This window comes from Drosophila biarmipes, chromosome 2L (genome assembly GCF_025231255.1).
Source record: "Drosophila biarmipes strain raj3 chromosome 2L, RU_DBia_V1.1, whole genome shotgun sequence".
Taxonomy (NCBI): Eukaryota; Metazoa; Arthropoda; class Insecta; order Diptera; family Drosophilidae; genus Drosophila; species Drosophila biarmipes.
In genome coordinates this window covers 18,876,899-18,892,618 of record NC_066612.1, presented here as the reverse complement: position 1 = coordinate 18,892,618, position 15,720 = coordinate 18,876,899, and the positions used below count along the sequence as shown (strand labels likewise).

The 15,720-nt window shown below is 43.9% G+C and overlaps 1 protein-coding gene across 1 annotated transcript; it reads left to right on the top strand.

The window, feature by feature from the left end:
• Positions 1-7,785: 7,785 nt before the first annotated feature.
• On the top strand, positions 7,786-10,236 carry LOC108033338 (prolyl endopeptidase). The gene has a single exon (XM_017107624.3). The coding sequence runs from the start codon at positions 7,845-7,847 to the stop codon at positions 10,134-10,136; it is 2,292 nt and encodes a 763-aa protein (XP_016963113.1). The 5' UTR covers positions 7,786-7,844; the 3' UTR covers positions 10,137-10,236.
• The last annotated feature ends 5,484 nt before the right edge of the window (positions 10,237-15,720 follow it).

Genomic DNA, 15,720 nt, shown 5'->3' with positions numbered 1-15,720 from the left:
AATTGCCCATGTCCAAAGTCGGCTCACATTCCTCTTTTCCCCTCCAGCGTCCTCGTTTTACATTTTTTTATTTTTTGTCAAGATGCGCCTTAAAATTCCGCTGATAACAGCTAACGGCGACAGCGGCCAAGGACCAAGGAGCAGCAGAAGGCGTCAGTGTCAGCTGCAGGCATAAGAAATGTGTCCCAAGCAATTAGCGTTCCCAGTGCTCCAGCAGAATTAGCTCGGATTTTAGGGTCCTACGAATATAAATTTTTGCTTTGGAGTTGAAAGCGATCTGGTGAGCCGTAAATATGATTGAAAAATAACAAAATATCAAACGGGGTACGCTTTTTTAATCTTTGTTTAATAATGAAAATAAATATTAAGAACAAATATCGTTCAATTGGAAAGTTTCAGTGCTAGTTCTTATTGCCCCGAGAGATGGAAAAACGCAATATTTTATGTTCAGCTTACAAAATTAGCATGGTTTTTATATATTTAAGGTATATATACATACATTTCTATTTTTATGGCCCCAATCAATGGGAGCACTCAACGATTGATATACTCGAGAGGTCGACAAATGGAAAATAATATTTCGCATTCCTTGAGAATGTTCAAATTTAATTGCTGTTGTATATCAAAACGGTTGCGAAATGATTTTGAGCGGCCGAAATGTGATTGCCAATCGGGCGAATAAATTATAATTCATAAATTAAAAACCAATACCGATCGCACTTTCGCTCTGGGGTGGCGTTGCTCCGAGTATACACGGCTCCAACTGGCAGGCGAGCACAAATATTGGCATAATTTATTTCCCTCGGGGTGCGAAGCGATTTCTGCCCCGATCCCAGCCCCTTTTGGCGTATATCAAAACAAACAAATCATCAATCAGCCGATCGGCAAGCACCCCAGTAGAGGGAGTCCGCGCCGCAAGCTGGGATATCTTTGACAGTATGCCCAACTAAAATAAGCACAAGATCGCCCAGCAGCTGCGATACTCAATTCCACTCGGGCAATCAACAGGCTCGCATGAGTCCCGGGCAGAAGCCCATTCCGCAGTCTCCCTCGGATCTGCCCGCGATTCGCTGCCCCCACTTCTGCCAGTTCCTCCGACGGTCCATGGATGCTGCTGGGTGCTCCGCAGCAGTTGGCGTTCTTGGCAGGCATCCCTGATAGATGTTCGCGATCTATTTCGAACAGCATCGAACATTTCGTTACAATCCCGCAAATTAACACGAGTTCTGGATCTGTTTTTCATTCCATAAGAAAATATGTATAAAGAAATTAGTAAATATAAAAAAACGCTCGTAAGTAATGAAGAATCCTATTTCACTTCTAAATTTTAAATTTTAAAGATGCCATCATATTATTTATGATGGAAATCGATTGGCTTCATGATATTGATAGGAGAATTAATTTTTCTAAAGTGTTTTAAATATATTAAATTTCGGTAAAATGACTTTAGTCATTATTTCGTAACATAAGTATTGTGGTTATTAATTTGGTGTTATAGTTCTTGTTTTAGTAGTTCAATCATTTTCCGTGGAGCTCGTTTTGCAATAAAATCTTAATACGACACAATAATCTTGTGTCCTTGTAAGAGTCTGAAATTAATTACTGTTTTGAATATTTCTTCGGTGTTTTTACACTTGTATGCTTTTGAAGAATAATCCAATCAGGCTTGGAATATTTTTGACACAACACTCACCTAATGCTTTGACCATGGCTGTTAAGGTGGAGAGCAACTGCAGATTACATTCGAGTAAACACATGTGACTGGCGGGAGAGACTCCTTCTCATTCCCACCTAGATCTGCCCCCCAGTTGCATTCCCCAAGTTGCGAGTCTCCACCGCAGACATGCAATTATGAAAACTCAAATCAAGTGCCTCGACGGCTCGCAGTTGGGAATGGGTTGGCAAAGGGTGGGATGGGGTGATCAGAGTGGGAGGCTGGGGTGGACCCACCTCGCCAACAGGCTTGACAGCCTGCGATCGAATCAATATCGCCTCGTATGCGGGTGGCCCCAAACCGAAGGAATTCTCTGGCTGGTGCTGGCGAAATGATTTGTTTATTATTTCTTATGGAGTGTTTTTGTTTGGCCTGGGATTACGTTTCTGCCTCGCGGATTTTGCCCGTTCCTTTTGACATGGCGACGACAGCGACAACAAGGCAAGTCCATATAGAGATCGCGGGCTGCGGAGAACACCGCATAACAATGGCCAACCTGGCCCGGTGGATCCACCAATAAGACGAGCCAGTTCCACGGGGAACATCTCAAAAAGTTGACATTTGGGCTGGCCCCGAAGCGAACGAGACAATGGTATCGGAATCCTCCGCCAATGGTCGAACTGCTCCACTCGCCCTGAGGAGGAGGTGGATCCATTGCCCGATCTCCAGCGCCCAGCTCTGACATTGATACATTGCCGCGCTGTAACTTTTGATCGCTCTGCTCCTGCTGCCATTGTTACAATTTTGGTCTTTTATTTTGGCTTCACAAAAGCAGACCAACAGGTTTGCCAGCTGGAGAGGAAGGCTTCTGATCTGAGCCATTGGTTGCCAATGCGATAGGGTGATCGATGTTCTGGATGGAACACGTAATGGAACCGCTGGGAGAATCAAGTAAAATGAGTCTCTCGATAGTTGGTAAAAGTATTATATTTGTTAACAAAAAAGATTGGTAACTTGCTAACCTTTCTGAAATATATTAAATCCTTGTATTCTAATATAAAAATAATGTATTATTACTAAACGGATGAGTATTTACTTTTTCTTACGACTTACAAAAGTTATCATCTTCTTGTTCTAAGCAAATGTGTATAATCGCCTTGTCTTTAACTTAATTTTAATAAAGTAGCACGTTGCAAATTAAAAGCTGACTTTTGTTATATCCCAACACTGAAGCTTGTAGTCTGCACTTTTAAGTTTTATCCTTTGTTTACTGGCAATATCGTAACAGAAATTCATATGAACTACTTCATTACAGGCTTAAATACCTAATGCCCGGACACTATACTTTTTATTGCTTTCGCAGAAGGCACTTAACATCTCTCCAGATTGATTGTTTATTTGGAGCACTCGCTAATAGGTCGCTGGTGGCGATGATGCAGTTCCCTGTGTCCATGGTAACTGTTTTGACGGATTGTAAACCCATCGACAGCACATTAGGGCACTCAGCGTCCAATTGATTTACAACAACGGGAGACCATCGGATCCGGATGGGATGGGGCTGGGGCCCAGGATGAGCCCGCTGAGCTGGAAACGGAGCATTGAGCACGGAGCACTGGCCACACAATTGTGGCCAAAAAGTGGCCCACAACAGGATCACAGCCCCGTCGTCCCCGCCCCAATCCACCACCCGGTGGGCAAGTGGCGATGGAAATAATTCAAATATCGACAAACACTCGCTGCAGCGGAATCAAAATACCACAAATCGCGGCTCGTTCGCATCCCAAAGATACACAAAAGTGCAGAGAGTTCTGGAATTTCCGTGGGGCGGAGGGCATCAGATGGGATCGCATCCGATGTTTATTTGTTTGTTTCAAGTGTGAATTCGGTGGACTGATGGGGAGAGTTTCCCTCCACGGTTATGTCGCCTCAGGTGAAAGAATGAGCTTTTATTTTAATAGGAAAATTGAGTTAGATCCAAAAAATTTCTAGTTCTCTAAAAAAAAATAAGTAAACTTATTGAAATCCATATTTGTTTAAATTTTCTCTGAAATAAAATATTGACAAAACAGCACTATAAAATATTAACCTTTTTATAAGTAAAGTGTCCAATTTATTCAAGCGGTATATTTAAGAACGTTATATTCTGAAAAACATACAAGTAAAGAGCTGGATTGACTTTTGTAAAATATTTTAAAGTTTTTTAACAATTCTTTAACAATTATAATACATTTCTTCGACTTCAGTCTGTTGAAGTCTTCGATCTTGCCAAATGTGCAACTCTCCTTATTCGTTAGATTTGACCTCCTGCTTCTGGCCAATAAATTGATCGTCGTAAAAATTATTATTTATCTCGCGAAAATCTGTGGTATCTGGATGCATTAATTGGCATTGCCCACCCCTCATCACCACTTCCAGATGAGTTAGGATATTTTGTTGGCCTATTGTCAGAGGCGATGACGACGGCAGTTTGGCTGAGACTTTCCATGCACGAAATGTGCGAAAAAAATAAATTCTGTTGTTTTATTTATGTTTACAAACTGATTTATTCCATGGCTCTGGCTTCGCGATCGTTTCATGCCTCAAATTTGTTTTGACAGAGACGGACTGCACAGCAAAAGATGGGGTTGTGTATCTGTATCCGCTGCCTCATCGTTTTCTTCTGGTGTCTTGACTTTAGATGGAATTGCAAAGTGAGTTTTGCGGTGGAAAAGAATGTTGGTTTAGCGAATTGCAACTGCGATGGCTAATGCGTTCTCAAATCGGTTAACAATAGATCCGGCCAACTTCCATATTTATCTGCTGGCATCTACGGCCGGCAAAGTCGAGAATCGTAATCAACTTTCTTTTGCCGAAACTATAACAATGGAAAAGTGCTTTCCCCTCGATTCAGCTGGCGACTCCCGAGTGCCATTAAAAGAGTTAACCATCATAAAGTCAGGGAGGCAAGGAGGGCTTAGCCAACACAATACAATGGACAATGAGCACATAAATCAGTGTAATTAATAGAAAACTAGCCAAAAGCCAGTCGATCGAGCCAACCGTTCATCGATCCCCACGCATGAGCTGGCACTCAAACACGTGTGCTCGAGGTCCGTTTTGGTAACTCGGAATGGTATTTCAAATCGGAATACCAAATTGCCAAATCTCTCAGCCTCATTAAGAGTTCGGTTCCAGATCCAGATCCAGAGCCGGTCCGACCTACGTAACCCTATCTATCACCGTTTATGCCCCCTGGTTAGTGTAAACACTTTGCGATGCGTTCTCGATCCATTTATCTCACAGTTTGAGGCAAACGCATAAATCTCTCACCGCCCCCAGCAATGCGATATTTCAGTCCCGAATTAAAATAAATATTTAAAGGGGTATTTTTAACGAAATTCAATTTATTATCAATAAAGAAAATTTTTAGCACTGGCCCTGCCCGAGCTCATCAATCAACGGAGCAGTCCGAAGCCCACGAGGTCGTCTCCAAGGAACTAATTCATTCATTTGCCCAGCTACCAAATCACTGGCCATTCATTTGCCAAATGTCCGGCCAGAGAACAGAGACCCCTTAAGTGGATCAAAAACTCAGGCCCCGGAAGGGGTGACCCACCTGGAGTGGGAGAGGTCGTAAAAAAGAGTCACCTGCAATAAGTCAGGGGCGAAACTCAAGCAGTTTGATGGCTGCCCGCCGCCTTGTCCTTCAAATTACAGCCTGATTAGACTCGTGGGACATCCGCACATCCCACGAACCATTCTCATTCCCATCCGTTGTGGCTGACTGGAGATGGAGATACCCGGCTGTTCTGGAGAAGGGAAGGAGTTGGCGGGTCCAGATTGATGTGCTCTGCGGCTTCCTCTAAATAGCACAACCTGAGAAGCGAAAGTGATAAATATACGGCTGGGCACATGTCCACAGTGATTTTAGCTAACTGGAAATAGAGGAATATAAATGGGGGCAAATCTCTTTATATACGAAGGAGTTCGGCGACGCACACTATCCCCGTATTTGGATGTTAATTAACATCGTCGATCCATCAAAATTAAAGCAGCGCATTAATAAAACTCAATACTACTTCTCCACAAGATATTAAATAATAAAGTTACAAAAGTTTGAAAATTCCACCCGTGTTGACTTTTATTTTGTAGCTCTAATTGTCGTTACAAAAGGAACTATTTTGTCAAATTAATGTTGAATTTTTAAAAATGTAAAATCATTTAAATATTAAATTGCCCTAATTTTTCGAGATAACAATATTGAAGCGCGTTTACAGCGAGTCAACTTAAAAGTGTAAATATAGCCAAAGGTATAGACTCATCTGAAATCTCACTTTGTGGTTCCTAATAACCTGATAAAGAACATAAATTTGGGTTTGCTCGGCGATCGTGTGACAGAAGTCTGAAAATTATTGACAAGTCCAGGGCATAAATTATGGCCTCGGCCGAGCGTTAATCGCACATTTGGCTCGCAGGAATTAAATGCAACTCGGGTAGCTTAAACGTTTGGCAAATCGCTGACTGGGAGCAACGGCGAAGGCAGAGTCGCAGGAGGACAACAACTTTGTTCCGGCGATAACAATCGCGAATGCAGGAGTAGCCCCATCGATCCCTATTGCGATTCAGATTCTCCAGGGAACCGGAGAGAGGCAGAGAACCGGAGAAGCCAGTGAGAGATGCAACGGGCCAGAACATAGTCAGCAACACAAATAATTCGCTTTAATGAGATCGCAATCTTGGCGATTTGCGACAAAAACACACGCGGTTTCATCTCCATAAGCTCGGCCTCAGATGCAGATACAGATTCCGATTCCGATTCAGGTCTCCCTAACAGAGTGGTGTGGTATATGGCATGGTAAATTGTGCTGCGGTGTGTGAGCTGTGCGTGCGTGTGATCACTGCAGAGATGAAGATGAGCCAAAGTTGAGAATCTCGATCGAGCCACCAATCCCCAATGACGACCATCGAGCCCAGCGTCCAATCGATGCAACAACGTGGAACGATCGGCGGCTACCAGCGTACACTGCGAAAAAATATTAGGTAATTAGGTAACTAAACTTGTTTTACAAATTATAGAAGAATAAAGTTATTTCTACCCCAAAAAGTATAATATGTACCCTGAGTGAAATGGAAAATATGGTGTACGTTGTTACATCATTTACTATTATTCCAATATTTTCATAATATTAATTCACATTTCTTTTTAAAATGATTAATTTTTCTAAATTTTTATCTAGGAACCTCAATAAATCAACCCCTTGGATAACATTTAAAGAGTTCGCTTATCCTTTGAGAAAAAACTTAAATAAATATTCAAATACTTAAATCGTAAACTTTGCTTCTGCAGGGGAAAATTTAAGTTTTATATTAATTAAAGGATTTTATATCCAATAAAGAAATTAGACCTTATTTTTCTTAGAGGGCGCAATATGAAAACTGTTTTGCATTTTAAACCGCTCCCCTTTGAATTGCTACTAATTAAATTACCTAATTACTATACGATTTTTGCAGTGTACCCCTTGTTACTGCTGTTCTCCGCTGCTGTTGCGCTCATGTTGGCTGTCAGCGCGCTTGACTTGGTGCCCCTTCACCCGCCGGCCCTTCTGGCCATCTTATTCTCCGGTTCCCTGGTTCCTTGCGTCCTGGTTGTGTGTAGCCCCGGCTTGTTGACATGCTCAGCATGCTTAGGCTTACAGCCAGTCCAACTGCAAGTCCAGGGCCCAGTCGAGGTCCACCAATGAGAGCAACTGCAACAGTCCGAATCAGGAAAGCGTCCCCTTTCGCCCAGAACAGACGCGACCACGACACATGGCTTTGGAATTTCAATAATTTAATGTAGACCCCCAGTCCACTAGACTTGCCAAGCGACCTCCCTGCACCCCACAGGCTTTCATCAATTCGCAGCCGAAAGTTTCGCTCATCACGTGCCGTGCCACGAACATTTTTTCTGACAATTAATTGCTGCAATTAGTGCGACATGGCGCTGATTAAAGCAGGCAAAGAAAAGCAACCCCTGAAATGAAAGTTGGTCCTAACTACATGTGAGAGGATGGATGTTGGACATCCCCGGAAATTCTACAACATTTTTAGTACAAGGCACTAAAGCAAATGACCCTTTCAACTGCCAATTTTGGAAGTCAGTTGGCCAGTGCAAAAGTGTCAATCTTTTCCTGGCATTCTAATTTAAAATTCTTAAAATTTTCGATAACAAATGCTAAAATTATTTTTCCAACTATTTTCCAACAAGCAGAGCCTCCAAAGCCTGGAAAAGACCCTACTGATTCCTACACTAAACCACCTAACAATGTCCCGATCCAAAGCTACGGTCAATCGTCCCACGGATCTAAGTACTCCCTCGGTCGAGGAGCCGAATGCTAGGATTGTGTATCCCGAAGCACGAAAGGATGGTAAATTCGAGGAAATGCTGCATGAGTACAGGATTAGAGATGTCTATCGATGGCTTGAGGACCCAGATTCGGTGGAGACGCAGAGATTTGTGAACGCTCAGAACAATATTAGCCAACCGTTTCTCGAAAGATGTGAGGAGTGGGAGAGTATCAATGCCAAGCTGACGAAGATGTGGAATTTCCCAAAGTACGGATGCCCCATGCGCCATGGTGATTTCTATTACTATTTCAAGAACACAGGCCTGCAGAACCAGAGTGTTTTGATGCAGCAGGAGAATTTAGGGAGCCCAGAGGTGGTATTCCTCGACGCCAATAGTTTGTCCGCCGACGGAACCATCGCTCTGAGCCATAAAACGTTCTCCGAAGATGGGGCCTACATGGCCTATGGCTTGAGTGAAAGTGGTTCGGACTGGAATAAAATTCGTATCCTAAGGGCCAAGGACCGCACCGACTTTCCCGAGACTCTGGAGAAGGTGAAGTTTTCCAATGTCTCCTGGACGAAGGACAACAAGGGCTTCTTCTACGGTCGGTACTCGGATCAGGAGGGCAAAACTGATGGTTCGGAGACAAGGCAGAATGAAAACCAAAAACTATACTACCATCGAGTGGGAGAAAGCCAAGATAAAGATACTTTGATTGCTGAATTTCCCGAACACCCCTCATGGATGTTCCGAACCGATGTTACCGACTGTGGGAAATATCTTATCCTATCCATCAGTCACACTGTTCGAGATAACATGCTGTACTATGCAGATCTGAAACCAGATGAACCAATCACTTCCAAACTAGAGTTTAAGCCCATTGTGGATAAGTTTGAGGCTGACTACGATTACATAACCAACGAGGGATCCAAAATGTACTTCCACACAAACAAAGACGCGCCCAAATACCGCGTAGCTGTGATTGACTTCAGGAATCCTGCCGAGGAAAACTGGACGACCCTAATACCCGAACACGAGAAAGATGTCCTGGAGTGGGCCAAGTGCGTGAATGAGGACAAACTGCTGGTTTGCTACAACCGCGATGTGAAGCATATTCTCCAGGCCCGAGAGCTACATACAGGAAATCTCATCCGGCAGTTTGGCCTGGACATTGGTTCCATAAATGGGATCTCAGGAAAAAGGAAGTACTCGGAGATCTTTTATGGTTTCTCATCGTTCCTAACGCCTGGCATAATTTACCACTACGACTTTTCCAGGCCCGTTGAGAAGCCAAAGGTTCTGCGAGAAATCAACCTGAATTTGGAGGGTTTCAGCCGCGACGATTACAGTGTTGAGCAGGTGTTCTATAAAAGCGCCGATGACACCAATATTCCCATGTTCATAATACAAAGAAAGAGGGATAATGTGGAGCCCCGACCTTGTTTGCTCTACGGATACGGCGGATTCAACTACAGTCTGATGCCATCTTTTGGCATAACTGGTCTCATGTTTATGGACACATTTGACGGGGTCTTGGCCTTTCCGAATATAAGAGGAGGCGGGGAATATGGCATAGAGTGGCACAACGGAGGAAGGTTGCTGAACAAACAGAATGGGTTTAATGACTTTCAGGCGGCCGCGGAGTATTTGACCCGGAATAACTACACCACCAAGGATCGATTGGCCATACAGGGCGCCTCGAATGGCGGGCTTTTGGTGGGTGCCTGCATCAATCAGCGACCGGAACTCTTTGGGGCAGCCGTCGCCCAAGTGGGGGTGATGGATATGTTGCGGTTCCACAAGTTTACCATCGGCCATGCCTGGTGCTCGGACTACGGAAACCCCGACGAGCGGGAGCACTTTGCCAACCTCTTTAAATACTCGCCCCTGCACAATGTTCACATTCCCCTGAACCCCAACCAGGAGTACCCCTCGACTTTGATCCTGACGGCCGATCACGACGACCGCGTGAGTCCTTTGCACTCCCTTAAGTTTGCTGCCGCTCTGCAGGAGGCCGTGCGGTACTCGGAGTACCAACTCAATCCCATTCTTCTGAGGGTCTACACGAAGGCAGGTCATGGAGCGGGAAAGCCCACCAAGATGCGCATCAGCGAGGCCACGGACATCATCACGTTTTACAAGAAGACTCTCAAAGTTGACACGGTCAATCTCTGAAAAAATGCATAGCCCTTCAAGCAACTAGCAGTTCGGACTAAACTTTTTAAAACAAATAAATTTTTCTTTATAAATTAATAAATAAAATTCTTAAAAAACTGTGGTGTCCAATTAGGTTAATTTACTAAAAGTAAAAAACTGAGTTACGGGATTAGTCCATAAAAGTTATATATCTATTGTCGCAAAAAGTTTATTATAGAGCCAATGACATTTACTAAGTTCATTACTCTGAAAAACTAAAAAATAATATATTTAATTTAAGTATCAAGTGCCTGTCTCTTGCAATGCTAGAAGAAATACTATTTTACCAAGATATATTTTCAGCCTAATCAAGATAGATCTCTGTGCTCTCATGTTTGAGGCACCGCAGAGACTTTACCTGATGCCGTAAATCAAACGTTTAATCAGTTGCATTTAATTAGAAAAGAGGCGCACAAACATCGAAGCTGTCAGGGCGGAGATGCTTCCATTCTGAGCACTTCTGCGACTCCATAATCGCATGATAGTCGGGCGATTAACGTTCAATACGGTCGCTGAGCATGCGATATGAGGGGAATGGCAGTGGGTATGCGATATAAGGAGGGCTCTGGGCTCGGGCTCGGGATGGGTACCGGGATCGGGAGCGAGGGGGGCGGTCAGACAGAAGCTGCCAGAGGCGAACAGGCCGCCAGCTTCTGCCCACTGACATTGGGCGAGAGCGTTTTGGTAGTTGTGTAATGTCTGCTGCCAACTTCGGGGTCCCAGCATGGGTCTTTCGGTGCCGAACCCCCTTCGGAGGCCCTGGGCCCCAGGTATCGGGATCGGGGCAACGCGATCGAAAATGGATTTGTATCAATATCGACTCACTAACATGATTCCAATAAATTAATATGCATACATGGCAGGCACACAGACATCGACTGTTGTCTGGTTTTGCCGGAGTTCGGAGCTCGGAGCTCGGAGCCGGGAGTCTGGAGCTGGGAGTCTGGAGATCTCGATCGACATCGCAACACGATGATGCATGTGCAGTGTCTCTGAGTTGTGATCGTGTTAATGTAAATAATTGCCAGCCAGTCGGACGAGGCCCAGTCGAATGCATATGCAGTGTCCCATAGTGTTGGGGCTGCGGCTTGGTAGATGTAATTAAAATCTCTCCGCTTCTCACTTTCTGGCTGCATTTTGTCCGGCTTGTTCGGCGTTGGCCAGAAGAGATTCGTCTTGACTGATATGGCAGTGCGCGACATACACGCAAGGCTGTTTCACCATCCCCTGGGTTTCTTTTCTCCCCACTTTGGGGAGCTTGATGCTGACAGTTCACGATTTCGGCTTGGCATCTGGCGAGATTTGCCGGGCATTGAGTGAGGAGAAAAGCTCTGAAGTGCCTCGATTCGGTTGGCAAGCCGTCTAATTGGCTTTGTTATTGCATTAGGCCAAGTGGAAAACATTTTCAGAGGTGGTTACTTTAATTGCAATCACCTCTATCAGCAATTGGTTCAGGAAAGTGTTTGAATATACATTGGGAATTATTATACCAAAAGAAAAGGAAAAGCATTGTAAACGTACTTTTTCATTAATTCGGTTTTTATTTCTTTATTTTAAAATGTTTCAAAATCTATAAAAAGATTTTATAATATATTAATATAATTATATTAAATAAAGTAAACATAGTAGTATCACTAATACTCACTAGTAAATACTCATTTTTATTTTATATTCTCACTCCTCTTGGAATCCCGAGAAATGCCCCAATAATCTGCTATCGATGGGTTTCTGGTGTGCAATATCTCCAACTTTGAATGCAGATTGGTGCACGTGACCCAAACCGAAAGAAGAAAAACAAAGGAAGAAGGGACTGGCTTTGGGCTTTGCCTGTAGCCTGGGTTGCCTACTTCACTTACTCGTATGTCAAGATGGCCAAAAGCACCCGAGACGAGGCCCTTGTATCGAAACATTCTACTGTCCCCGGCTTATTTATGGCCCCAGATGCTAAAGATATAGCGCCAGACGAGGACGAAGACGACTTTGCGTGGATTATTTTAAAACAGATATCGGCGAGCGATGGTGACGGCAGTTCACAGGAACAGCAACACACTAAGGCCCACTGAACGAAACTGATGTTTGTTCCTGGGGAGAATGTTCTCCATTATATATATTCTATAAGTTTCAATGGTTCAGGCACTCGTATAGAACACACTTAGAATGATTATGTTCTCCATTATATATATTCTATAAGTTTCAATGGTTCAGGCACTCGTATAGAACACACTTAGAATGATTATGTTATAGAAAAGTCTAAGATATATTTTTACAAAGTTGACATAGTTTTTCCCAGTGCGGAATGGATCGAAACTGAAACCGTAGCTGAAAGCTTCCATTTTCCGTATCGATGCATTGTTGATTAGGCTCGTCGATGCTGGTGCTGGGATATTTGGGTTGCATTTCACCTGGTTGCAAGTTGCAGCCCAGTCACGCACGCACTCCGACTCCCCAGCAATCCCCGTTCCCCCGCCCCAAGACCCGATACCAAAGGCCAAATACCATTTACAGATCCCAGCTGAGATCAGTAAAGTTGTCAATCAGAGTTACCGATCCGCCGACGAGGCCCCTTCAATCTGGTGCGTTTCGCCAAAGTCGCCATGTCATTATTTGTGGGAACCAATCCAGAGGAGAATTCTTGTGTCTCGCGGTCTGCGCAAAATCGACAATCATTACTCGAGATACATGCCCGAGTAAGAGCGAGTCGCAGTCGCAGCAATCAATCAATCACGGCCACAAATCAAACATGTCAGCCCGAACTCGACTCGATTCGAGTCTTGAGTGGCTGTGGAATCGAGTTCAGTCCCGCACAATGGCGCACATATATGACAGATCATCGGCATTCGGTTCGATACTGTATACCTTTCGATCCCACCGCCGTACACCTCTCGAGAGGCTTGGTTTCTTTTTTCCCTACCTATATTTCATTATATTCATGGGTTTCTTGGATCACAATGTGACTCGAGTGCACGAATAGTTAAGTACACAAATAAAGGTTAATGAGCTTCTTTCTCTCAGTTTTGCTTAGTGCGTTGCGACAGAAGAAATTTAGGTCGGTGATAAAACTGTCTTTACCTATAAAAGTTTATTCGTTAAAATGTATTTTACAATTAGTTGTTTCTTAGGACAGTAAATTCCCCATCCTTCCTATTGGATATTTTTCAGTTTACCATTTCTGTAATGGCACCTTCACACCTTACAGCATAATCTTTCAATATTATCGTTACCCATTTACACTTCCCACTCCGCTGATCCTGCGGTCCAGCGCCTTCCCTATGTTTGTTTTCTGCAATTAAATTCGTATTCTCTTACAATTGAGGCGCTCGAGTGGAATTTCCACGAATATCATGGATATGGATACGCTGACAAGCAGATTGAGATGCAGATGCCGATGCGATGCCGCGTTGAGGTTGAGTTGGAAGACGATTCCGAGGCAGCTGCAATCTTGGCCGGGACTGTTTCGCTGCGGTTCTAGGCCCGTTTGTTATTATAGGTATAGGTATAGGCCCTTGGTACTTGGTACTTGGTTCTCGGCCCTTGGGGCAGTGCGTGTGTTTATACACTCTGCCGACCGATCCGACTGAAATTATCAATGGGGGAGGCTGCGGGACAGGGGTCTCAAGCACCGTGCATATCAAAATAATCAAACTTTTGATTGAGTGCAGTTAGTGCGTCTGTGTTTACACATTGTAGACGACGGTGATCGAGAGATCGATTCGACTCATATTCATTGCCCCGAGGAGCCTGCGTTTGCGTTTCGTTTTCAGTTTTCAGTTTTGTGTCCAATCACGTTGTTGATATTGATAATGACATTGATGGCATCGAGTTGGGCTGACTGACTTTGGGGCTGCAGAGAAAGAAATTACCTTTCAAGATCCCTGAAATCTGAAATATCTTTTTGGAATAATGTATCTCTGAAAACCTGAACACTTATATTTACTATACTAACATTTGTTGTACCATTAACATTTGAAAATCGTTCACGATCCTTAAGATACTTTTCATAAAATACAATTTTTTGCCGTGTAGGTAGAGCTTTACATCTCGAACTCGATCAAAATCTCGAGTTCAATCTCGAGTGCGAATGCATTCGATTGTTGTTTGCGCGGATTTTTGATTTCGAATTTTTTTTTCATTTACTGCCTGATGGCTGTCAATCCGGTGAAATCCGGCACAGTTCGAGGGAATCGGTGGTGGATTTGGAATCAATATCCAGTCGGTTCCTCTTCCCCAGTCGAGCGATGATATTGACATTATCGAGACACTTAAAAATTTGTCTGCACACAGTACAATTTTCATGTAAGCCACAAACGAGCAAGTGCCAATGCGCAATGATATCTTCAAGATACTTGGCTTGTATTGTTATTGTTTTCACATCATTAGACATGCGATACTCTCGGCGAAGAGGCCCTCGATGAGGCACAATCATCAGGCTGTTGGCAGAGTCGGGCTGGATGCTGATGGATGCGATGCACTTGATCGGACAAGGGAAAGTATGTTGATATGGATTTGCTTTCGAACCAATCAAATGGTTTTTTAGGGCTGGGATTTCCAATGTTTAATTACCTTTCCTCGTTCCCACTAATAGCAGCGCCAACCCCTCAAATCTTCGGGTCCTGACCCGAGCTGCAGCTGGAAAGTTCCACATGGAAAACAAACCATGTCTAACAAAGATAAATATTGGCCTAAGCAAATAGTTTTGCGCGTCGCAGGGATTTGCACATTTAATGGCGAGTGATGTGCACAATGGATTCGAATTGTCCGTCAACAATTGAAGCAATTAATGGGACGGCCTGAAATCAATTTGCCATATTGTCGACGACATTTGAGTGTCTGTGAGTGATTCGTCGGAGCCAGAAACGATGAAGGACAGCCAGCAGGAGAAATCAAAAATGGCCAATCACAAAGGCATTTCTTTTGTTTTTGGCACACGGCCCGGAGTGCTGCGATGTCAACTGCAACGTGACTTGGAACTCTTTGCGGTTTTACTTTGATTGGCAATTTTTCAGAATCGTCACCATCTCGCCGCTGCCGGACAAGAACGCCCCGCGCCAGCCAATCACTCTACACTGGGAAAAGAGAAATAAATTTGTATACTTCCTGGCTATTTTAAAATTAGGCTTAAAATTACAATGGTCTGAAAAGGATGTTGCTACTGTATTAACGGAAAAAACTAAACAAATCTTAAGAAATGGATATTAAATCCAAAATCCAACATAAAGACACTTTCGAGTTTGAGTCTGCTTAGAATTTCTCTCAGTGCACTCGCACATTCTGGCAATCGGACGGCGGCCCCGAGGAGGTTTTGGTTATTTATAATTCGAAGCGATTGATTGATGGAATCGCTGCAAAGTCGGTGACACTTCGCACTGAGGCAAAAATAAATAACCGGGGCGATGCTGGGCGAGGCATTGACAGCTGATTGCGAAAGTCCATTAAGGGACTCCGGCGAGGAATCTGGACGAGGTGCTGGCCACATGCACCGAAGACCAAATGGCCAGAGAAGACCGAATGGAAGGGGAGTGGAGTGGGCTGGCAGTGGGAGTGGGAGGCTACATCTGCATTGAGG

Bases quoted from the DNA above. Each gene is read 5' to 3' on its own strand.
- LOC108033338 (XM_017107624.3), top strand. From the start codon at position 7,845: ATGCTAAAATTATTTTTCCAACTATTTTCCAACAAGCAGAGCCTCCAA.